The sequence below is a fragment of the Amblyraja radiata genome, chromosome 12 (genome assembly GCF_010909765.2).
Source record: "Amblyraja radiata isolate CabotCenter1 chromosome 12, sAmbRad1.1.pri, whole genome shotgun sequence".
NCBI lineage: Eukaryota > Metazoa > Chordata > Chondrichthyes > Rajiformes > Rajidae > Amblyraja > Amblyraja radiata.
The window spans coordinates 46,277,376-46,302,167 of record NC_045967.1 but is presented as its reverse complement, the minus strand read 5'-3'; the positions used below and the strand labels follow the sequence as shown (position 1 = coordinate 46,302,167).

Genomic DNA, 24,792 nt, shown 5'->3' with positions numbered 1-24,792 from the left:
AGATGATCCACTATCATCCTTCTAAATTCCAGTGAATACAAGCCCAGTCGACCCATTCTTTCATCATATGTCAGTCCCACCATCCCGGGAATTAACCTGGTGAACCTACACTGCACTTCCTCAATGGCTATAATGTTCTTCCTCAAATGAGTTGACCAAAATTGCACAGAATTCTCCAGGTGCGGTCTCACCATGGCCCTGTACAACTGCAGTAGGACCTTCTTGCTCCTAAACTCAAATGATCTTGCCATGAAGGCCAACATGCCATTAGCTTTCTTCACTGCCTGCTGTACCTGCAAGCTTACTTTCAGTGACTGATATACAAGCACACCCAGGTCCAGGGGCGGAAATCCCGGGGAGGCCAGGGGGGACACGTCCCCCCTCTGTTTTGAGAGGTGGGGGACGATCCCCCCCATTTTTTGTAATCCGGATTTTAAAACCCGGTGAAATCTCCGCTTTCCGGGAGACAATGGGAGTGGGACTGCTGATCGAGGGCATCGATTGGACGAGAGGGACGTCAGTCAGCAGGCAATGGGGGTGGGACATGATGATTCAGCGCGATGATTGGAGGAGGGAGGTGTCGGTCAGAGGCAGAAGTAGGGGGGGTGGGACTGAGGATAGAGCACGGTGATTGGAGGAGGGAGACGTGGCACAGACCTGCGCCTCATCCTCAGACAGGATCGATCCCGGCTCTCTGGCGCTGTCCCGTCCCCACCCGAGTGCCCCCCCCCCACCCCACGCCCGGGGATGGCCACAGACGTCGGGAGTCAGACAGGAGCGGTGCCCCCAGGCCCACAGCCAGCGAAGAGAAGCAGCGCTAAACACAGCTCAACTTTGCCTGTCCTGCCAGGTTAACCTACAGACAATACAATACAATACAATTCAATTTATTGTCATTTGGATCCCTTGAGGTCCAAACGAAATGCCGTTTCTGCAGCCATACATTACAAACAAATAGACCCAAGACACAACATAATTTACATAAACATCCATCACATCGCTGTGATGGAAGGCCAAAAAAACTTATCTCTCCACTGCACTCTCCCCCCCCCCGATGTCAGAGTCAAAGTCAAAGCCCCCGGCGGGCAATGGCGAATTGTCCCGTGGCCATTAAAGCCACGCCGGGTGATGCAAGGCCGCACACCGGGTCTTGGTGTTAGAGCCCCCGGCGTGCGCTCGCAAACTCCCGCGGCCATTCCAAGCCGCGCGGGGCGATGATGTAAGGCCCCGCTCCAGGAGCTCTTCAACCCCGCAACTCGGGCGGGAGAAGTCGCCGTTGCGGGAGCCCTGAAAAGCGGACTCCCTCCAGGGACCCGCGGGCTCCCGGTGTCACTGTCCGCCAAACCCGCAGTTGCAGCCACCGAATCTCCGGAGGTCGGGCCGCAGCAGCGTCCACCACAGCTCCACCCGCTCTGGACTCGGCCAGCTCCGCGACGGTGAGGTGAGCAGTCGGCACCACAGCCCCCGGTCTTCCTGTTGGAGGCCGCTCCTCGTTGCAGCCCCAACGACAACGGAGACCCGACAAAGAAAAGGTCGGGTCTCCCGTGCAGGGAGAGATTTAAAGTTACCCCCTCCCCCCCCACACCACCCCCACCCCCCCACACACATACCCCAACATAAAATAACAAAAACTACATAAAAACATAGACATAAAATAATAAAAAACGCAGACGGACTGCAGAGGCCGCTGCTGACGAGAGTCGCGCCGCCCACCAGACCTGCCTGGACCTGCAGGAAATATGGCCCAGGTTTACAGCCAGCGCAGAGAAGCAGCGCTGGTGTCCCGTCAGTCCAGGCAGGGCTGTAGGTTAACCTGGCGAGACAGGCCGATTTGAGCTGCATTTGGCGCTGGATTGAGCCTCCGAAGCCTCGCGTGTGTGTGTGTGAGTGTGCGCATGCGCGCGCGGCCACCAAGAAATTGGGTCCTCCCTGTCCCCCCGGTCCCCTCCATATTTTGATAGCGATTTCCGTGCCTGCCCAGGTCTTGTTGCACCTCCCCATTTCATAATCTGTCACCATTCAGACAATAATCTGCCTTCCTGTCCTTGCCATCAAAGTGGATAACTTCACATTTATCCACGTTATACTGCATCTGCCATGCATCTGCCCACTCACCCAACCTATCCAAGTCACCCTGCAGCCTCATAGCATCCTCCTCGCAGCTCACACTGCCACCCCCGCAAACATGGAGATTGAAGTCAAGTATCCTGAGCTGCGAGACAGCTGTTTTGCAAGCTGCAACATGTATGGTCAATTATTACAATGACACACTGTATTAATTAGTTTTTATTAAAGCTTCATATGTTTTTCAAAAAAAGCTTTAGTGTTCATTAGTTGTAATAAATATGGTGCTCTACAATAATCTTCATAACGAGTAACATTCAAGGTAATTAACAACTCAGATTAAAAATGATTGGAATAATTCAACATTTGCTTCAGCACTATCTATACACTATACAATCAATGTTGTTCATGTGGGAACAAAGAAACAGCAATTGTTTTCAAATAAAAAATTATAAACATCTTCTATGACATTGAGAAATGGGTACCATTTAAAAAAAATCAAATTGCAAGACACGTCAAAAGGAATGTACCAAAGTGATAGGTTTGTGAACTGTACCACCTCAGTCGCACTGGTTATTAACTGCGTAATTCATATAAAGTCGGGCAAAGAACTATAGATCTGAGGAAATAAGTAGCTAATTTAATGGCAAGACAAGTAATGGTGCCATTTTTAAACGAGCGTTTCCTTTCTCCGTTGTGTTTCCAGGCCAACATGTCTGCAGTCAACATTAGATAATACATTCAAGAGAATCATCAACCTATCTTTGCTCTTCCCTGATCCTCATGCTCACACACTGGATAACAAGCCAGTAACATTGGCTCTCCGTAGTCTCAGGAGAAGCCAATTATAATACCCAGCCACCTACTAGGGTGGCACGGTGGCACAGCAGTAAGTTGCTACCTTACAGTGCCAGAGTCCCGGGTTCAATCCTGACTACGAGTACTGTCCGTGTGGAGTTTGTATGTTCTCCCGGTGACCTGCGTGGGTTTTCTCCAGGTGCTCCGAATTCCTCCCACTCTCCAAAGACATGTAGGTTTTTAGGCTAGTTGGCTTGGTAAAATTGTAAGTTGTCCCTGGGTGTGTAGGATAGTGTTAGTGTGCGGGGAATGCTGGTCGGTGCCGACCTGGTGGGCCGAAGGACCGGTGACCGCGATGTATCTGTAAAGTAAACTAAAACTGAACTAGAGATGAGGTAATCCGCAACATATCAATAAATATACATGGCACATCCTAGTGGTCGTAGCGATGACTATACTTTATTAAACACAGAGCCATCAGGACCAAATGGTCAACTAAGCATTCCACAAATGAAAAGACCTGCGCATCTAGGATTTTTGTTTCCTCTTTAAGTTGTGCAGATGTATTCCCTCAAGGTGGATATCTATGGGGTGGCATGATGGCACGTAAAACTGCTATCTCACAGCTCAAGGCACTTGAGTTCAATCCTGACTTTTACTGCTGTCTATGTGGAGATTGCATGTTCCTGCTGTGACCATGCAAATTCCACTGGATGCTCCTGGTTCCTCTCATATCCCAAAGACGTGCAGGTTGTTGGGTTAGTTCACAAGTTATAGGAGTAGAATTAGGTCATTCTGCCCATCGAGTCCACTCCGCCATTCAATAATGGCTGAACACTGCCTCCTAATCCCAATTTTCCTGTCTTCTCCCCATAACCCTTGACACCCTTTCAGATCAAGAATTTGTCTATCCCAGCCTTAAAAATGTCAACTGACGGCCTCCCCGGTTACCTCTGTGGCAATGAGTTCCACAGGTTAACTACCCTCTGTCTCAAGAGGTTCCTCCTCACCTCTTTTCTAAAAGAGCACCCTTTAACTCTGTGGCCATGACCTCTGGTCCTCGACTCTCCCACCAGTGCAAACATCCTTTCCACATCCACTCCATCCATGTCTTCCACTATTCCTTAAGCTTCAATCAGGTACCCCCTCAACCTTCTAAACTCCAGCGAGTAGAGGCCAGTGCTGTCAAACGCTCATCATATGCTAACCCACTCATTCCTGGAATCATTCTTGTAAACCTTCTCTGGACCCTCTCCAGAGCCAACACTTCTTTCCTCAGATATGAGGCCCAAATGTGTTCATAGTACTGCAAATACCAGCACCTTATGGTGCATCAGCTTTACATCTCTGTTTTGGTATTCTAGTCCGATTAGTTGGCCACTGACAATTGCCTTCATTATGTAGCTGAGTGCAGAGTTTGTGGGGAGAGAATGTGAATAAGGGGAGAATACAATAGGATTTGAGTACAACTGATTGGAGTAAATGGATCTTCATGGTCAGTATACGGACTCAATGGGCCGATGAGCCTGCTTCTCAGTGACATTACTGCATGACCCTATGGCCTCAATTGTCAATATGTGCAGCATGGAACCTATGGGTCCAGTAAATGCTGTTCAATCAACTGAAAACCTGCAACTTCTCAATAATCTTCCCAATCCCTGTTCAGTCAGTGCAACGCCAATTTGTAAAAGCAAGTTGAATTGATTGTAAAAAGACAGAGTAGAAAGAGACAGTCTGAAGAAGAGACTCATCCCGAATCGTCACCTATCCATGTTCTCCAGCAATGCTGCCTGGCCTGCTCGAAGGGCCAAATGGCCTACTCCTGCACCTATTGTCTATTGTCTATTGTCTGCTGAGTTACGCCAACACATTGTATCTTGAATTGATTGGCCAATTCTGAAGTTTGGACCTGTTTGGTTGGAGTATCAGAAAAGACAATCTTGAACATTGGCTTGATAATATAAGAGAACATTTGTAAAAAACTGGATATGTTGGAGCCAGAGGAAAGCAAAGATATGAGAAACATTGTCATGATATAAATTCAGAAGTCGATGTTTTCAACATTAGCATGTAAAAGCTAAAAATGAGCCTCTACCCACTATTTTAAAAGGGTTTAAACAGTCAGCTTCCCCATTAAAAAATAATTGCTGGAGGAATATCCTCCATAGACATAGGAGATTGCTAATGGTTGAAAGAATAAAAGTACCACCCAAGCCATCTTATTTGCAGGAAGTGGATATATCAGTAGCAAAGTATGAAGAGCTGACCTGGTTTATCAAAGTGTAATGAAAACATCTGTATTATCTTAAATGTTACATTTTCAGACATAAGATTCATCTGTGAAAATCATCTTTTCAAAGTCTTCTAATTGTGTACTGCTGTACCGTTTGCTGTGCCATTCTTGCCTGGTCCTAATCAGTTCGCTCTCCACTGTCGAAGTGTCTCTGAGGCAGTGTTTTGCCTCATTGTGGAGGAAATAGTCCTCGACAGTGCTTTGAACAGAGGGGGGTAACACAATATGAATGGTACGTCTTTTATTACTAGTGCTATTGCTACATTGCTGAGGCTGACTCGAGGAGTCCAATAATCCCTGGTCGTTCTGTGAAGGAGAGTCTCTAGAAAGGCTTCTGTTTAAAATGTCCTCTGGCATAATTCTTTGCTTAGTTGCTTTGGACCTTTCAAAGATTTGTCTTCTTGCCACAGATTGGAGAACCAAGGGCGAATTCTGTCCATAAAACACAGATTGTGGGATGTGGACCTTGATAGTCTGCCCTGATTGTCTTGCATTCTCTGTTCTAGTTGGCAGAGCAGTGTGGTGGTAAGTATTTTCTTGTCCCGCTTTAGTAACTTCAAGGTTATGCTTCTCTTGGTCACCCTTGTGCTGTACAGAGACGATCTTTCCTGGTGCCATGTAGAATGTTATTTTAGTGCGTTTAATATTGCTGCAAGCTGGCTCCTCGGGTAATGTGACAAATTGCGTTGCATTAGGAACAGTCAAGCTATTTCTTTCTTGGTGACTTTCTCCGTTTAACGTCTCTGTGTTAATTTGGACAAGATTCGTCTCGGTCTGATCTTGTTCAAGATTTGTCACACTGGTAAAGCATCCAATATCATTCTCATAACTTTCAACCGCCAAAGACTTTTGACTTCTGTACTCTATTGATAGTTGGGCTGAGTTGACGCTCACGTTCTCACACTCCATGACCTTCTCCACTTCGTTGTACCAATGCAAGTCATCAATGCAACAAGCCGTTGAAAGTGGCAATTCCTCAGGCAATTGACCAGATAGCCTGTTGGACATACAAGATGAGGATGCCTGGTTTCTTCCAGAATTCCCCAAAGTACAGAGAAACGAGTCATTGCGACCAAACATCGAAGAGTCAGAATAAGAGAAGGCACTATCTATTGAACTAAGTGATGACTCTGAAGGTGATGTTGTCGGAGAAGATAGGCTAGACAAACTTGACCTTGTTGACAAGTTCAGCCTATGGGAGTTTGGCTGTTTCGTCTTGGTGTTAATCCGAGGAGACCTCCAAAATGCGTGTTTCGTTTTATTAGAAGCGGGTACTTTTCCATCATCTAATAGCTTCTGGCTTTCGATCTGAAGCATTTTCAACTGTTGTAAGTAGTCAATGTGGCCATGGGTCATGGTGGCATCACAGCTGGATTGGCGAGTCACTGGTTCATGGGACAAAGCAAGATGGTGTGGCAGGCAAACACTGGGCTCCGACGAACAGCGGTCTCGGGCCGAGTCCATTCGTTCAATAGCCGCAAGGGAAGATACTGAGGAGCAAGAGTACAAGGACTCATTCTCCGATTGCTCGCAGATGTCTCCGCTATCACTTTTCTCCAGCAGTTTCTTCAATGAAACTTCTTCACTGAAGAATCTTTGCTGCCTCCAAATGCTGTTGGCATCTTCAGCAGCTAACCGCTTGGAATCCTTCAAGGTGATGAAGATGGAGTTCCTTTGCCGCTCCTTTTGTAGTTGTTTATTTGGATCGGACAGCACAGAATCAGTATCATCAGACGAATACTGGGGCTGCAGCGAGTCCACATCTGTAAAAGTAACATTGAAAGAAAGATGATAATGCTGCCCTTTGTAATCACTGAGCTTTGATAAACACTATTCACTTTAAACAAATGTAAGCTGACTGCTGCGGGCTTTTACAGCTCCCTGTTCTTGAGCGTTTTATGGATGCGATTTTCACCTGATATACATTGTTTTAATCTTAAGAACCGGTCTAGCAACGTCCATGAAATAGTAATGAACAAAACACCACAAACCTAGAGAGTCCTCGGAATGACTATGCTGGACATCCTGTGATCCCCCAAAGAGAGAACTCAGCCCACAGCCAAAGATTTGGTGAGTGTTTTCAATCATGAACTGTACAAGAATGGCCACCTGAAAGAAAGTAGACGCACGTTGATGCATCATAAATGCAACTTACATTTATCTAATACATTTGATATAACAAGACACCCTGTTCTGTTTCACATAGGAAAGATGCAAAGAATCAAAGTGAATCAAAAAGTGGTAGCAATGATTTCTTCACAATAAGAGCACAGTGTGGAACAATCTGGGGTTTAATTTACCCCCAGGGGGTATATTTCGCCGACCCAGGGGTTAAATTTGTTGATTCTGGATTTGTACATATTTTTTCTCATTGACTGACTGTGTTTGGTTCTGGTATCTGTTCATCATTAGTTGTTCATAAATAAGTGAAATTACATTGTTATGTGCTATTAAAGTTGCCAGGGGTAAACGGGACGAAAAAGGTTGGGAACCCCTGGTTTAGAAGTATGCCACTTTGAGCAACGTTTTATGGAAAATATTAACATTTTGGACTGAGTTAACAAACGGTAACAGTCAAACAATATCCCGACCCGAAACGTCACCCATCCTTTTTCTACACGGTTGCTGCCTGACCCGCTGAGTTACTCCAATAATTTGTGTCTATCTCTGGTATAAACCAGCATCTGCAGTTCCTTCCTACACATTATCTATTTCATAGTTGTGATTAAGTTGCACCTTAACTAATAAAAGTATAATATAGTTTACAACCACTATGTTACTGTTTTAAGTAAATTATATTATTATAAAGCAGTAGTTTCTCTTTCTTTGAAAACCAATTGACAATAAATTAAACTCAACTAAACTAAACTCAACTAAACTTAACTAAATGATAGTTGAGTTAATCAAAGAAATACCAAAAATGGGTAAAGAAACTGAAGGACCTCATGCTAAGAACCATGCCAATGACACAACATGTGTGAATGAGGGAAGCCTTGCATGACTTAAAAGCTTTTGTTGAAAGGAAAAATAATCAATATCCCTAACCTAGATCTCTGACTGTCAAAATGATGAAACCCTTGTTTGTGAATCAATTAATTTTCTGGGAGATTCAAACTGAGGTCGGGCATGCAAGTACTTTCCAGATTTAGCCTTTCTCATGTATCTGTCTTGAGCCTAAGAGTAGCATGTTGTCCTATTCGGTAGAAGCAGTGAAAACGCATGAACTTTTGTGTGTTGGTATTAGAGAGTTAATATTCAGGAATTAATGATAGAAGGGTTATAGAAGAATGTTTTAACATTCAGAGCCAGAGGATAATTTTCTCCTGTTTAAGTGTCAGGTTACCTTACTTGGCGACATTCGCAACTCACTAGTGAGTTGAAAATGCCATCCCGTCAGACACTATGGAATGATACTTAATTCTAGCAGTGTAGAAAATCCTCCTTGGTTGCTTGTACCAAATGTGCTCAATAGCAGTGTCTGCATGTTGCATTCCACAACTCACGTCTGCACGGTGGCGCAGCAGTAGAGTTGCTGCCTTACAGTGCCAGAGACCTGGGTTCGATCCTCACTGCGGGTGCTGTCTGTATGGAGATTATACGTTCTCCCTGTAACCTGCGTGGGTTTTCTCTGGGAGCTCTGGTTTCCTCCCACACTCCAAAGACGTGCAGGTTTGCAGGCTAATTGACTTGGTAAATTTGTAAATTGGCCTTAGTCTGTGTAGGATAGTGTTAGTGTGCGGGGGCCGCTGGTCGGCGCGGACTCGGTGGGCCAAAGGCCCTTTTTCTTTGCGGCATCTCTAAACTAAACTGAACTAAACAGGAATTCAGTTCCAGTACACTGAAAAGAATTTCAGATGTAGAATGCTACAGACAGCGGCTAGTGTAACACACATAACATCGATGAACCTGAGGCACAGTTACCTGCTGTTATCTTGGCTGAGTATGAAAAATTCACAAACATAGAATCATTAAGTAGTGAATCCATGATCCCAATACTCAAGGGTAGCATTGGCAAGAATTTATAAATCTGATCTGATTAACCACTCGTGCTCCCATCAAAATGCCTTCAGAATGGAACTGCAACATTGTGGAATCATGCTATAAACAGTCCTCTGAATATGTGTCCAATAACTTGGATTGAACATTATCAGGCACTTGGAAACAAATCCAATTTCTAAATTTGTTAGACTTTATCAAATAATAAATTGCAAATATTTCATGATTAGAATCTACAACTGCAATGGACAGGGCAAGTACAAACTAAACATTTGAGTTTCATAATAACATCAATGAGTAGTCATTTCCTTTCTACTATTTGCCAAGAATGTGATTTATAATGAGTTTAGAATTTGTCTGTCTTTCCCTTCCCTCCCTTGTCGTTTTGATTCTCTATTCAGACAAGGGGAAATCATGGAGAGATCAGTGAGATAAAGCAGCCAATTCATAATCCAACAATCTGCTACTACAGCTCATAATCTGGGCAATGACTGAGCCTGATATCAGTACATTGTGCAATAGCATTAGACAGACTTGATGACCCCAGTTCATTTGCCAGTTTTTTGTTGATAAACTTTATTATAGATGTCGGGAGGACCATAGGTATAAGGAATCCCAAATGAAGGTTCTTCTGCAGTTGTACAGGGCTCTGGTGAGACCACATCTGGAGTATTGTGTACAGTTTTGGTCTCCTAATTTGAGGAAGGACATCCTTGTGATTGAGGCAGTGCAGCGTAGGTTCACGAGATTGATCCCTGGGATGGCGGGACTGTCATATGAGGAAAGATTGAAAAGACTAGGCATGTATTCACTGGTTTAGAAGGATGAGGGGGTTCTTATAGAAACATATAAAATTATAAAAGGACTGGACAAGCTAGATGCAGGACAAATGTTCCCAATGTTGGGCGAGTCCAGAACCAGGGGCCACAGTCTTAGAATAAAGGGGAGGTCATTTAAGACTGAGGTGAGAAAAAACTTTTCCACCCAGAGAGTTGTGAATGTATGGAATTCCCTGCCACAGAGGGCAGTGGAGGCCAAATCACTAGATGGATTTAAGAGAGAGTTAGATAGAGCTCTAGGGGCTAGTGGAGTCAAGGGATATGGGGAGAAGGCAGGCACGGGTTATTGATAGGCGACGATCAGCCATGATCACAATGAATGGCGGTGCTGGCTCGAAGGGCCGAATGGCCTCCTCCTGCACCTATTTTCTATGTTTCTATGTTTTTATGAAACTCCCCCCCCCAAAAAGTCATTACCTTTTGAGAAAATGATTGTTGTCATTAGGGGTGATTTTCAATGTCGGACCTCAACAACAACACCAACAATAATAATCTGTTTTAGCGCTGTGGCCATTAATGTAGCAAAATGTCCAAATTACTTCACATAAGTACAAATAAACAAAAGTTGAATAAAGAGATATTGTCGCAGAAGACAACAAGCATTGGTCAATGTGGTTGGTTTTATTCAGCATCTAACTAAAGGAAAGAAGGGTAGAGAGGCTAAAAAAATAGGAACAAGCTTTAAATCTTAAGGCCTTAGCAGCTGGAAAACAACAAACAATGGTGGAACTTTCAAAATCAGGGGTCTGCAACAGTGGAAGAGAGCGACCATGTCAGAGGATTGCAGGGTTGGTCATAAGGTCATAAGTGATAGCAGTAGAATTAGGTCATTTGGCACATCAAGTCTACTCCACCATGCAATCATGGTTGATCTATCTCTCCCTCCTAACCCCATTCTCTTGCCTTCTCCCCATAACCTCTGACATCTGTACTAATCAAGAATCCATCTATCTCTGCCTTAAAAACATCCACTGACTTGGGCCTCCACAGCCTACTGTGGCAAAGAATTCCACAGATTCACCACCCTCTGACCAAATAAATTTCTCCTCATCTCCTTCTTAAAAGAACATCCTTTAATTCTGAGGCTATGACCTCTAGTCCTAGACTTTCCCACTAGTGGAAACATCCTCTCCACATCCAGTCTATCCAAGCCTTTCACTTTTCTGTATGTTTCAATGAGGTCTCCCCTCATTCTTCTAAACTCCAGCGAGTACAGGCCCAGTGCCGACAAACGCTCATCATAGGTTAACCTACTTATTCCTGGGTAGTCACACAGAGAGTGGTGAATCTCTGGAACTCTCTCCAACAGAGGGTAGTCGAGGCCAGTTCATTGGCTATATTTAAGAGGGAGTTAGATGTGGCTCTTGTGGCTAAGGGGATCAGAGGGTATGGAGAGAAGGCAGGTACAGGATACTGAGTTGGATGATCAGCCATGATCATATTGAATGGCGGTGCTGGCTCGAAGGGCCGAATGGCCTACTCCTGCACCTAATTTCTATGTTTCTATGTTTCTATGTAGTGTGGTGGTGGAACTGGCAGTGCTGTCATACATCTCCAACAGCATGGCACTATCCTGACCTTGGATGCTCTTAGACTTCAGACTTTAGACTTTACTTTGGAGTTTAGAGATACAGGGCGGAAACAGGCCCTGCAGGACCACCGAGTCCCCGCTGACCAACCATCGCTACACTAGCATTGGTTACGGAGATTCGGCATGTCGAAGATTACGGAGATTCGGAATGTCGAAGAGGATACTCCTAAACATCTACAGGTGCACGGTAGAGAGCATTCTGACTGATTGCATCGTGGCCTGATTCGGCAACTTGAACGTCCATGGGCTAAGTGTTCGGCTGGCGACCGGAAGGTAGCCGGTTCGAATCCTGCTTGGAGTGCATACTGTCGTTGTGTCCTTGGGCAAGACACTTCACCCACCTTTGCCTGTGTGTGAATGTGTGTGAGTGATTGGTGGTGGTCGGAGGGGCCGTAGGCGCAGATTGGCAGCCACGCTTCCGTCAGTCTGCCCCAGGGCAGCTGTGGCTACAGAAGTAGCTTACCACCACCGAGTGTGACTGAGGAGTGAATGAATAATGCGATGTAAAGCGCCTTGAGTATTAGAAAGGCGCTATATAAAATCCCATCCATTATTATTATTATTACAAAAAGTCGTGACCACTGCCCAGTCCATCACCGGCTTTGACCTCCCCACCGTCGAAGGGATCCATCATAGTCGCTGCCTCAAAAAGGCAGCCAAAATCATCAAGGGCCCACACCATCCTGGCCACGCACTCATCTCACCATTGCCATCGGGAAGAAGGTACAAGAGCCTGAAAACTGTAACGTCCAGGTTCAGGAACAGCTCCTTCCCTACAGCCATCAGGCTAACACAACAACGAACACGCTCTGAGCTTTGAACTGCAAAAGACTAAATTATTATTGTACTATATTTGTTATTTATTGAACTTTTTTTTCTCTTCCCCCGTTATGTACATTGTTTACATATTCACATGTTCTGTTGTGCTGCAGGAAGTAAGAATTTAATTGTCCCATCCGGGACATATGACAATAAAACACTCTTGACTCTTGACTTGACTTGATCCTACACACTGGGGGCAATTTAGCGATAGAGCTGCTGCCTTACAGCACTTGCAGCGCCGGAGGCCCAACCACGGGTGCTGTCTGCACGGAATTTGTACGTTCTGCCCGTGACCGCGTGGGTTTTCTCCGAGATCTTTGGTTTCCTCCCACACTCGGAGGACGTAGGTTAATTGGCTCGATGTATGTGTAATAGTGTGTGTAGGATAGTTTTAACATGTGGGGATCGCTGGTCGGCGTGAAGGGTCTGTTTCCGCGCTGTATCTCTAAACTAAGCTAAGCTAAATTAAACCAATTAACCTATAAACCTCTAAGTCTTTGGAATGTGGAAGGAAACCGGAGCACCCGGGGAAAACCCAACGGTCACAGGAAAAATGTGCAAACTCCGTAGAGACAGCACCCGTAGTCAGGGTCGAACCCGGGTCTCCGGTGGTGTAAGGCAGCAACTCTACCGCCATTCCACTGTGCCTCTCTATTGATGCTGTCCATGTACATATGGTTAATGAGATCCTGGAAATGACTCCTCGTGTAGCTGTGTGATCAGAGAATCAGGAAGGAATTGATGGGCAAATGAGAGAGAATAGATTGCAGGAATGGGGTAGTGGGGGAATGGGATTGAAGTTCAGGGAATGGTATTCTTCCTGATGGTTGATGGTGATTGCACTGTGGAGTCCCATTCGAAGGTCCTTAGATGATGTTACATTTCAAGTGTGAACAGAGAATGAGCTCCAAATGGAACTCAACGTTGCAAACCATTTCAATCAGTAATGCAGGGAAAGTCAACTGAAGAGGTCAGATGAAAGTTGCTCACAACCCTTTCAATTTAGATTGTGCTCCCAATGGATGTGCAATGTAGAATAAAACTTTTAAACCACACAGAACATATCTCCCTGCTAACTTTACCAGATATTGGGCTGTTGCAAGTCCAAAGTTAATTTCTTACCTTACTTGTGCATTTGCTCTCTTCCTCTGCGCTCATGGGACTAGGAAGCCACAACATGTTTGGAGCGATGCAAAGTGCCAGGTTAAAAGCTGTCATCTGGTTCTCTTCTGAGTTTTTTTCAATGCGATGTAAAACCCCAAACAAGTGACGAAGGAGAAGAACGTTTGCTTCAGGAAGCTCCTCGATCAGACTGAAACGCATCAAAAACTCCTGTTACCTTTAGAGTTAGAACTGAAACGTTAACTCCTTGTCTCTACCCAAAGACATTTGAGGGCGAAACTGTGGCGCAGCAGTAGAGTTGCTGCTTTACAGAGACCCGGGTTCCATCCCAACTACGGGTGCTGTCTGTACGGAGTTTGTACGTTCTCTCCGTGACTTGCGTGGGTTTTCTCTGAGATCTTCGGTTTCATCGCACACTCCAAAGACGTTCAGGTTTGTAGGTTCATTGGCTTGGTATGAATGTGAAATTGTCCATGGTGTGTGTCGGATAGTGTTAATGTGTGCGGATTGCTGACGGCACGGACTCAGTGGGCCGAACGGCCTGTTTCCGTGCTGTATTACCAAACTATAGTAAACGAAGATCCGGCCTGACCTACTGTCTCTTTCCAGCATTTTCTGTTTTTATTGCAGATTTCCACCAAATGCAGTTATTTTCGAACAATGCTAGTATGTAATGACTGTGCATTGGCACAGCAGTGGTGTTACCGCCTTGCAGCGGCAGGGTTCGATCCTGACTATGGATTCTGTCTGTACAGAATTTGCACATTCTCCCTCTGACCACGTGGGTTTTCACTGGGTCCTCCGTTACATAGAAACATAGAAAATAGGTGCAGGAGTAGGCCATAAGGCCCTTCGAGCCTGCACCGCCATTCAACGGTGGAACATTAATGCTTTTCTCACCTCTTTATGGACAGTATCTTTCGCTCTTTATTGTCATTTTCCATTCGTTCCATCCACTTTTCGTACATCTCGGACGACAGAACACTTCCCGGGATATTACGAAGAAAATCCTACCCAAGGAAAAATGCAATCAAGTTCTTCTTAATTTTTCATCATTAACATTTTCATCGGAATATAGATCTAACATCCGGCAAAATATTGTAATCTGATTTTTGCTGATCTTAATAAAAGGTGAAAAACAGCAAAGGTGTCAAAATGAAACAGCCCTCACAAGCACAGAATGGTACGAATATTAAGGAAGAAAGTGAACAGAAATCTATAGTTTTTCTCTACAAAGCTCCCACTTCATCATTGAATCGTGATTGAAGAGTGTACAATTGTGTACATTGAAAAGCGTACAATTAGTTGTGCACTATTATACCTGATTTAATTTTGAACATAAAGCTAGATTATGGACATAGAACAATACAGCACAGAAATTGCCCGTTTGGCCTACAACGTCTGCACATACAAGTTAAACTAATGTCCTCTGCCGGCACATGATCCACAGCACTTATGAGCGTATAATGTATAAACCTGTGTAACTTATGATCCAATGGTATGAACAATGAATTCTCCAATTTTAGGTAACTAACCAACTACAACCCTTTCCCCTTCCACTTCCAGCTATATCTCTTCCTCCTACTTCACATTTCAAGGATTTCAAAGGTTTCAAAGGTCTTTAATTGTCACATGTACCAATTAAGGTACAGTGATGTGCGAATTACCATACAGCCATACGAAAAAAAAAGCAACAAGACACACAACTACATAAAAGTTAACATAAACATCCACCACAGCAGATTCCCCACGTTCCTCACTGTGATGGAAGGCAAAAAAGTCCAATCTTCTTCCTCTTTATTCTCCCGCGGTCGGGGCAGTTGAACCATCCGTCAGGGTGATCAAAGCTCCTGCAGCCGGTGGTCAAAGCTCTTGCATCGGAGCGGTCGAAGCCCTTGCGTCGGGGCGATCGAAACTCTCGTGTCGGGGCGATCGAAACTCCAGCATTGGGGTGGTCGAAACTCCCGCGGCTTGGAGTTCCTGATGTCGATCTCTGACCAGAGACCACGGGCTCCATGATGTTAAGTCCGCAGGCACGCTCAGTTGGGGCTCCGAGGTCGATCTCTGGCAAATGTTAAAGTTCCGTGGGCTCCATCGGTGGAGCTCTCAAAATCGGTCTCCAGCAAAGACCGCCTACTCCTCAATGTTACTGGCCTGTCCCACAGATGACTTTTTAGGACTGCAGTCGCCACATGGTCGTCAGGTGTTCGCGGGTGGTTGCCGGGGAGTCGCCTTCATGGTCGTGAGGCGTTTCCACATTCTGGGAACTAGTCGCGGCCTCCTTATGGTCGCCGCAAATTTTTCAACGTTGAAAAATTAGCGGCAACTAGAATGAAGCCGCCATGAAGAGTAGCGAGAATTCCCGTGTCGTAGGTGGGTCGCCAGGAGGTCCTAGTGGGTTGCCAGGAGGTCGAAGGTTCTCATATGTTCGTGTAGGTTGTAGCCGGTGCTGACCGGTGAATTTCATTGGCTCATTAGGGGGAAAAAAGGTAAGCAGTAGTTTTCAGAACCAAGAATAACCGACCGGTGATGTTAATGTCCACCGAGCTTCACACCTGTGTATCTCTGGCTTCTTAAAAGTTGTCTGGCTTCTTAAAAGTTGTCTCCATTCCTTCCCATCCTTCTCCCCCCTTCTCCCTCTCCCCCCTCCCCTCCTTTAAAGGACTTACCATACACTGTGCTTTAACTGTCTTAATTACAGCGCCAAACTTCCTGTTCATCGCGGTGTGTGTCTGTATCACCTTGGCTTTGCACCGTGTGAATTTCAGACAGCGCTACCCCCGCTTGCCCTGTCCCCCACCTGTGATGTGTTTGTGTGTGTGTGTGTGTGTTCCACATTGACAGTCGCCATTCCAGTTGCCGGTTTTTCAGGAGACTGCCGGCAACTTGACAGTCGCCGGCAGTCGCCTGAAAAATCGCCTAAGTGGGACAGGCCCATGAGGCCGCAGTGCGGACGGAGATATAATACGGAAAAAAATCACATCTCCGTCGAGGCAAAAGATTAGAAAACGTTTCCCCCAACTCGCCCTACCTCCAACCCCACACATAAAACAAGCTCAACAACACTAAAAACATACATTTAACACATACAATTAAAACGCAAAGAGGAAAGGACAGACAGACTGTTGGCGAGGCAGCCATTGCTGGATCCACCATGCTGGTCATTTCTCGCCTCTTCGCTCCTTATTTCCTTATCTCAGAGCATTTTGCTTCTTCCCATCTCTGGCCTTTGTCCATCCATCTTCCAATCCAACACCCCTCACCCACCTATCACTCGATAGGCTTTGTCCCGCCCACACCTATCTTCCTGCTTTCTCCCACCTACTACTATCAGTCTGTATCCCAAGCCCATGTTCTCCAGAGATGCAGCCTGACCAGTTGAATTACTCCATCACTTTGTGTCTTTTCTCATGATCCATATCCTTCCCTTCACTGCACATCCATTTAATCTCTCAAACGCCATTATCATGTCTGTTTCCATCATCATCCCTGGAAATACGCACCATAAATCCACCATTCCCCGTGCAAACAATACAGCCCGCTCATCTGCCCCAAACTATCCTCTCCTAATTTAAAGCCGTGCCCTTCAGTACTACACATCTCTCCCTGGGAAAAAGACTCTACCTACATCTCCCATAATCTTTAACAGCTTCGGCAGGTTTGCCCACATATTTAGAGAAGATGTTTGATAGCATTGGCCAAAGACATAGAAAATTTTAAAATCTTCCTTTCCATAATTTTAGTTTTCATGTAAATATATTTTAATCTATATCCATATTCATATGTATTTATATCCATATTGAAGATCTAATGCAAAAAAATGTACTTTTGACTGAAAAGGTACAAAATCTGGTACCGTGATGACAGCAGCTGCCACAAAGACCGATTCCCTGTCCATGTGCACCTCATTTCCAGAATTCAGTTTCTCTTTTAGTTCCTTGCAGGTCTTGGCATTAGCTGATCGTCTGAAAATGCCTTTGGTGGAAGGGCCTTCATGGTACAATAGAACAAGCATATCCTGTGGAAAAAATAGCACCCGTCTATTAAAACATTAATTCACAATCAGCCACGTTATTTTCACAGAGAGCAAATTCTTTTAGAGGCTTGAATAGATTTGTAAAGCCTGTGAACTGAACTGAATCTAGAGACTTTGGAGAGAGAGACTTTAGAGACATAAAACACGGAAACAGGTCCTTTAGCTCACCGAGTCCGCGCCGATCAGCAATCTCTGTATACTACACTCTAGGGACAATTTACAATTTTACCAAAGCCAATGAACCTACAAACCTGCATGTCTTGGAGTGTAGGAGGAAATCGGAGCACCCGGAGATAAAACACGTGGTCACAGTGAGAAGGTACAAACTCCGTACAGACAGCACCCATAGTGAGGATTGAACCCGTGGTCTCTGGCGGTGAGGCAGCAATTGGGCCACTGTGCCCCCAGTGAATTGCAGCATTAACTTTATCTCAAACAAGGTGATTTACTTTATTCTAATAAAGAGCAAAACTTTAAACATATCTTTTAAGTAAAGCATTACCTGAGCCCAAGGAGAAGGCTAAGTTTAACCTTAATATTAAGAACTCAAGAGGCAGAAGAATGAGCAGGTCACTTGGCCCTTTGGCTCAGCTCCACCAATGAGTTCAGAAGAATGAGGGGGGGGGGGGCGTTTCTTGAAATATAACGATTAGTGAAAGGCCGGGATAGAGTGGATGTGGGGAGGATGTTTCCTCTCGTGGGAGAGTCTAAGGCCAGATTAAAAGGATGTTCCTTTAGAAAGGAAATGAGGAGGAATTTCATTAGTCAGAGGGTGGTGAATCTGTGGAATTCATTGCCATAGATGGCAGTGAAGCCACATCATTGGAATTCTCTGCCACAGAAGGCCAATTCACTGGATGTTTTCAAGAAAGAGTTAGATATAACTCTTAGGGCTAACAGAATCAAGGGATATGGGGAGCAAGCAGAAATGGGGTACTGATTTTGGATGATCAGCCATGATCATATTGAATGGTGGCGATGGCTCGAAGGGCCAAATGGCCTACTCCTGCACCTATTTTACAGTGGAGATTGATAGGCTCTTGATTAGTAAGAATGTCAAAGGTTATGGGGAGAAGGAAGAAGAGTGGGATTGAGAGGAATAAATAGATCAGCCATGATTGAAAGGCAGAGCAGACTCGATGGGTCGGATGGCCTAATTCTGCTGCTATATCTTATGGACATGAGCCTATTTTATTCTGTACAATCCCCGTATACCTTGATTCCTATAATATACAAACATCTCTTGTTCTTAATATTAAATCTTGACTTGGATTCCTAACTCAGTTGACGGCATAAACCTAGTTTTAATGAAGCGTGGGAGGAAGTAGCAACAATAAAATAACAAAGGACAGGAGAAACATAGAAACATGGAAAATAGGTGCAGGAGTAGGCCATTCGGCCCTTCGAGCCTGCACCGCCATTCAATATGATCATGGCTGATCATCCAACTCCGTATCCTGTACCTGCCTTCTCTCCATACCCCCTGATCCCTTTAGCCACAAGGGCCACATCTAACTCCCTCTTAAATATAGCCAATAAACTGGCCTCAACTACATTCTGTGGCAGAGAATTCCACAGATTCACCACTCTCTGTGTAAAAAATGTTTTTCTCATCTCAGTCCTAAAAGATTTCCCCTTTATCCTTAAACTGTGACCCCTTGTTCTGGACTTCCCCAACATCGGGGACAATCTTCCTGCATCTAGCCTGTCCAACCCCTTAAGAATTTTGTAAGTTTCTATAAGATCCCCCCTCAAATAAAAGAGAGAAGCAAACAGAACATATAACATAGAACCAAGAACACAGAACACAGAACGTAGATCATGGAACACAGAACTCGGAAGGTAGATCATGGAACATGGAACACGGAACGTAGATCATGGAACACGGAACATGGAACATGGAACATGGAACATGGAACACGGAACATGGAACATGGAACATGGAACATGGAACATGGAACATAGAACATAGAACATAGAACATAGAACATGGAACATAGAACAGTACAGCGCAAGAACGGGCCCCTTCGGCCCACAATGTCTCCTGCTGAACATGATGCCAAGACCTGTACATAACCTACATCCTGCCATTCCCTCGACATCCATATGCCCAATCTAAAGTATTTTAAATGGCACTAATGTTTCTGCCTCATCCACCACCACTGGCAACACATTCCAGGCACTCACCACACTCTGTGTAAAACAAGAACAACAACCAAGAATAAAACATACATATATATTATCTGACATAGTGTCAAATCCCAGAGAATGTGCTATCAATTTTAGTAATTGATGAATGTCTTTGGGTGAGTAGCTGGAACCAGTTGCACTGCTCACCATGATTGGCTTTGGCAGGGTACCATTCTTGCAGATGGATGGCAGGGAGAGTCCAAACAGCTTTCTTGGTGTGATTGGGGACTCAGAGGTGGGACCACTGTCTGACTGGTTGCTGGAACTGCGTCGGAGAGCCCAATCTATTATTGACTTCTTTTTCCTAAGAGTTTTTGGAGTGGATTCTGGAACAAAGCAAGGAAACACAAAATGGAATGACATTGATCCAAACATTTCACAGTGAATTTATTTAAAATGAAACAGCAATATGAAACAAGAGTGTGAATTGGCACAAAGGAAGCTTAATAACATAAAAAAAAATGTTTTGTTTATTGTCACGTGTGCTGAGGTACAGTGAAAAGCTTTTTCGTTGCGTGCTAAGCGGAAAGACAATGCATGATTACAATCGGGCCATCCACAGTGTACAGATACATGATAACGAGAATAACTAGTGTCCAGTAAAGTCCAATTAAAGATAGTCTGACGGTCTCCAATGCGGTAGATAGTAGCTCAGGACAGCTCTCTATGTTGTTGTGTTCAGTTTCCTGCTAACAGTTGGGTAGAAACTGTCTCTTTACTAGTTCATTATTGTCTTCTTATTCTTCTTGCCTGCACATAATGTAATGCATACTCGCTTAGATTATTTAACATAGATTAGAAGTCGAAAGAAGGATCCCGAACTGAAACATTGCCTATCCATGTCCTCCAGAGATGCTGCCTGACTCACTGAGTTACTCCAGCACTTTGTGCACTACGCAAGATTCTTGTGTCTACTTTAACACAGATACAATACGGTGGTGCAAAGGTTTAGCTGCTGATTCTTCACTTCTAGTTGCTGGGCATAAAGCCACATTGGTTACAGATACACACCAGCGCCCCTTCAAAAGTGGTTGTGCTTAAATAGTTCCACACCTCCTGCTCACTATTGATGCAGAAACTGATGTACTCCAGGTACAGGTGCATGTATGGGGCTCAGAAGGCATAGGGCTCATATGTATAGGGCTCAGAACTTTACCAATGCACCACTGTGCAACCCTGTTCTAGAAACCACCACTAGACTACCATGTTGATACTGGTTTATGAATTATTTGTTATTTCTGACTTAATTTGGGAAACAAGCTAGAAATGCTAAACTATGCCAACATAGGCTGCAATGCAATGGGAATGTGGGCAGCAATTGGTGGGATGCTGTGATGTTGCAAAAGTTGAACGTCTTTGCAGACAGCTACAGAGGACCCATGGGACACCAGCAGGCCACTTCAATTAAAAATGTTACAATGGCTAAACAACCTCGTCAACTACAGCAACAGGAAGAAGTTATCTCCAAACACGCATGTTCTGTTCCAGCATTAAAATAGCAATCTTATCTCAAAGGATTTTCTTAATTACATAATTGTTTGACTTAAACCTCTGTATAACAGAATGACCTCTGCTCCAAGACCAGACAGAACAGAAGGTTCCAGTTTTGATTCCCTAATCTTTGCTAACTTGGATGGGACTGTACTTGGAATGCATACAACTGATCTCCGGGGTAGGGTGGGAAAAAACAAGCAAAATCACCAAGTCTGGTACACTTACATACTTTCTAAAATAAACTACCTAGAGTTTGACTCAGGCAACATTCCATGATTATGGGAAATGCTAAACTGGGCTGAGAATTCGAAAGGAGGAATTGATTTCCTTTTAATTCCTTTTCAACTTTTTTTCTCCTCCTTGGCCCCAGGGGAACAAAACCATTTGTGGTAGTTAACTGTTGCACTGCCTGAGAATGGTGACTCCGCGCTCTTGTGTTCTTCAGCAACCACTGGGTTTCTTCCCAGCTGTTATCCGGCAACTAGTACAGCAACCTCCAGATTCATGGACAGTTTCTTCCCGGCTGTTATCAGGCAACTACTGCAGCAACCTCCAGATTCATGGACAGTTTCTTCCCAGCTGTTATCAGGCAACTGGTACAGGGACATCCAGATTCATGGACAGTTTCTTCCCAGCTGTTATTAGACAACTATGTAAACCATCATCTCACCAACTAGAGAGCGGTCCTGACCTACCATCTACCTCATTGGCGACCCTCTGACTATCTTTAATCAGACTTTACTGGACTTTATCTTGCACTAAATGTTATTCCCTTTATCCTGTATCTGTACACTGTGGATGGCGTGATTGTAATTGGGTAGAGCCTTTCCGCTGACGAGATAGCACGCAACTAAAAAGCTTTGCACTGTACTTACATACACGTGACAACTAAACTAAACTAAACTAAACTAAAAATTGTCCCAAGCAATTACAGATGTTGATTCCAATCTTTAAAACTGAAACGAGAATCATCTCATCAATTGACTGTTCCTCCTCTAAGGTTTTCTGCAATGATTGACAACAGGCCTTTCAAACACTTAGGCCAAATCTGACCTTGATCCATTCATAGTTAATAAATATTGTTTGCTATTTAACTCCAGCCAAAAAAAAAATGAATTGTAGCAATGAAAGTGCTTGTCTGGGAGTCTAGTCTACGTTAGTTTAGAGTAGACACAGCAACGCTTCCTTTAAGATTCTGGTAAAATTGGAACCTGACAGAAAATGGACTTGTAATCAAAATAGTACATCTATAATGATGACAAGGAACGAGCTGATGACAACCAAAGCTGTCTTCTCCGATATTTTACCATTGCAATGAGAATTGTATCTGTGTTCAGCTTGTAGAAAGGGGCCAATGAGGGGTCCTAGCAATCTAGTACACACTAAGACAAAACATCTTATTTGTTGTTCATTTAAGAAAGCAGATTTCAACAACTTTTTGTCAATTTGAAGCTTTAAACTTTAGAGATACAGCGCGGAAACAAGCCTTTCGGCCCACCGAGTCCGCGGTGACCGATGATCACCCCGTACACCAGCACTATCCTACACACCGGGGACAATTTACAGTTTTAACGAAGCCAATTCTCCTGCAAAGCTACAAGTCTTTGGAGCGTGGGAGGAAATCGGATCACCCGGAGAAAATCCACGCGATCGCAGAGAGAACATACAAACTCCATACAGACAGCACCTGTAGTTAGGATCGAACCCGAGTCTCTAGCGCCCGCTGCACCACTGCGCTGCCCCATTTGGTGTATTTGGTTTGTTGTATTTGATGAAACCAAACCACCCATGCCCCATTGTTTGAGCTGCATTAGCTATGAGACCACAGTAAACCAAAGTGATGTACATGGCTAGTTGTGGCATTAAAAAGGAAAGGATAGCAGAGAACTCTCCTTATGCCTGACCCCCTCGCTTCATACAACAACCAGGGACAGATTAACCGGTTATTAATTTAGTAACTATCATATGTGTCCACATAACAACGTCTGCACCCGAAGCATTTTCACAGGGATTCAATCAGGCAGACTCTAAATGTAAACCTTTCCCCTTTGCTCAATAAATGTTGCAGTTTATTTAATCCTTTACTCACCTCTGGTCATATTAATATCCGGGTGGGGTCTTGGCTTCAGAATAAACTGACATTGTTTCGCCTTTGGGAGATCTTCAAGGAGGACAACCCTGTTACTCGGCTGGGAGTAAACGTTAAGATCAGATCTCTCCACATGTGCAGTAAAGTCTCTGAGACAGTTCATGACAACACTAAATGGCTGCTCATGACCTGAAACACAAATTGGAAAACTTTTATTTTGTTTGTAATAGCGAACAACCTAAAGTGAAACAGTTGCTAATCCCATAAATTCCTAAGCAACGTCAATATGGTAGTAGAGTCCTCAGGCCATATCTGCCCAACGATGTGTAGGAAGAAACTGCAGATGCTGGTTTATACCGGAGAAAGACACAAAATGCTGGAGTAACTCAACGGGTCAAGCAGCATCTCTGGAGAAAAGGAATAGGTGATGTTTCAGGTCAGAACTCTTCTTCAGACTCAGTGAGAAGGAATCGCAGATGCTGGTTTATACTAAAGATAGACACAAAATGCTGGAGTAACTCAATGGGTCAAGCAGCTTCTCTGGAGAAAAGGAATAGGTGATGCTTTGGATCATATGATCAGAAGTGATAGGAGCACAATTCGACCATTTGGCCCATCAAGTCTACTCCGCCATTCAATCATGGCTGATCTATCTCTCCGTCCTAAAGGGCCTGTCCCACTTACGTGACCTTGGCACGCAAATTACACGACCTCGTGGTCGTGTTGTGCCGTGACGGTCCCGCAAAGGTTGGGCGCGATTTCATGCGTACACACAGCCGTCTGAAGCGCGTGACATAATTTGAAGATGGACACAAAGCTGGAGTAACTCAGCGGGACCGGCAGCATCTCTGGAGAGAAGGAATGGGTGGTGTTTTGTGTCGAGACTCTTCTTCAGTCTGAAAAGAAGGGTCTTGACCCGAAAGATTTTGCTCGCTTCAAAAATTTTGGAGCCCCGCCCGATGTCGTGCACAACTACATACCCCTCCGCGCTTCTCAGTGGGACCGGCCCCGCGCGGCCATACGATGCCCGTGTGCCTCAACGCGACCACGAGGTCGCGTAATTTGCGTGCCAAGGACACGTAAGTGGGACAGGCCCTTAGCCCCATTCTCCTGCCTTCTCGCCATAACCTCTGACACCCATACTAATCAAGAATCTATCTATCTCTGGCTTAAATATATCCACTGACTTGGCCTCCACAGCCTTCTGTGGCAAAGAATTCCACAGATTCACCGCCCTCTGAGTAAAGTGTCAGACCCCTTCTTCAGACTGAAAGAAGAGGTGGGGTGAGGGAGGTGGGGGGAATAAACGGCAGGCAAAAAAAGGTCAGAAAAAAAATTGGGGTCAGCAACAGATGACCTCCGGAAGAATGGAGCTCACAATGGCCATTGTTGACTGGGAAAGGTATGACAACAAGGATGCAAGCGGAAATGGTGGGATGTCCAAGGATATGGGTGTAA

The 24,792-nt window shown here is 44.7% G+C and overlaps 1 protein-coding gene across 3 annotated transcripts in view; it reads right to left on the bottom strand.

The window, feature by feature from the left end:
• Window positions 1-5,066: 5,066 nt before the first annotated feature.
• The window catches only part of LOC116979170 (rho GTPase-activating protein 20-like), an 84,954-nt gene continuing 65,228 nt past the window's right edge, over window positions 5,067-24,792 (bottom strand). For all 3 annotated transcript variants that reach the window (XM_033030701.1, XM_033030703.1, XM_033030702.1), the window contains 7 exons: window positions 23,335-23,523; window positions 19,899-20,077; window positions 17,382-17,543; window positions 14,426-14,535; window positions 13,526-13,715; window positions 7,147-7,264; window positions 5,067-6,918 (listed from right to left, as the gene is read on the bottom strand). In XM_033030701.1, the coding sequence (XP_032886592.1) occupies window positions 5,183-6,918; window positions 7,147-7,264; window positions 13,526-13,715; window positions 14,426-14,535; window positions 17,382-17,543; window positions 19,899-20,077; window positions 23,335-23,523 (2,684 nt within the window). In that variant the 3' untranslated portion in view covers window positions 5,067-5,182. The remainder of the gene's footprint in view (window positions 6,919-7,146; window positions 7,265-13,525; window positions 13,716-14,425; window positions 14,536-17,381; window positions 17,544-19,898; window positions 20,078-23,334; window positions 23,524-24,792) is intronic.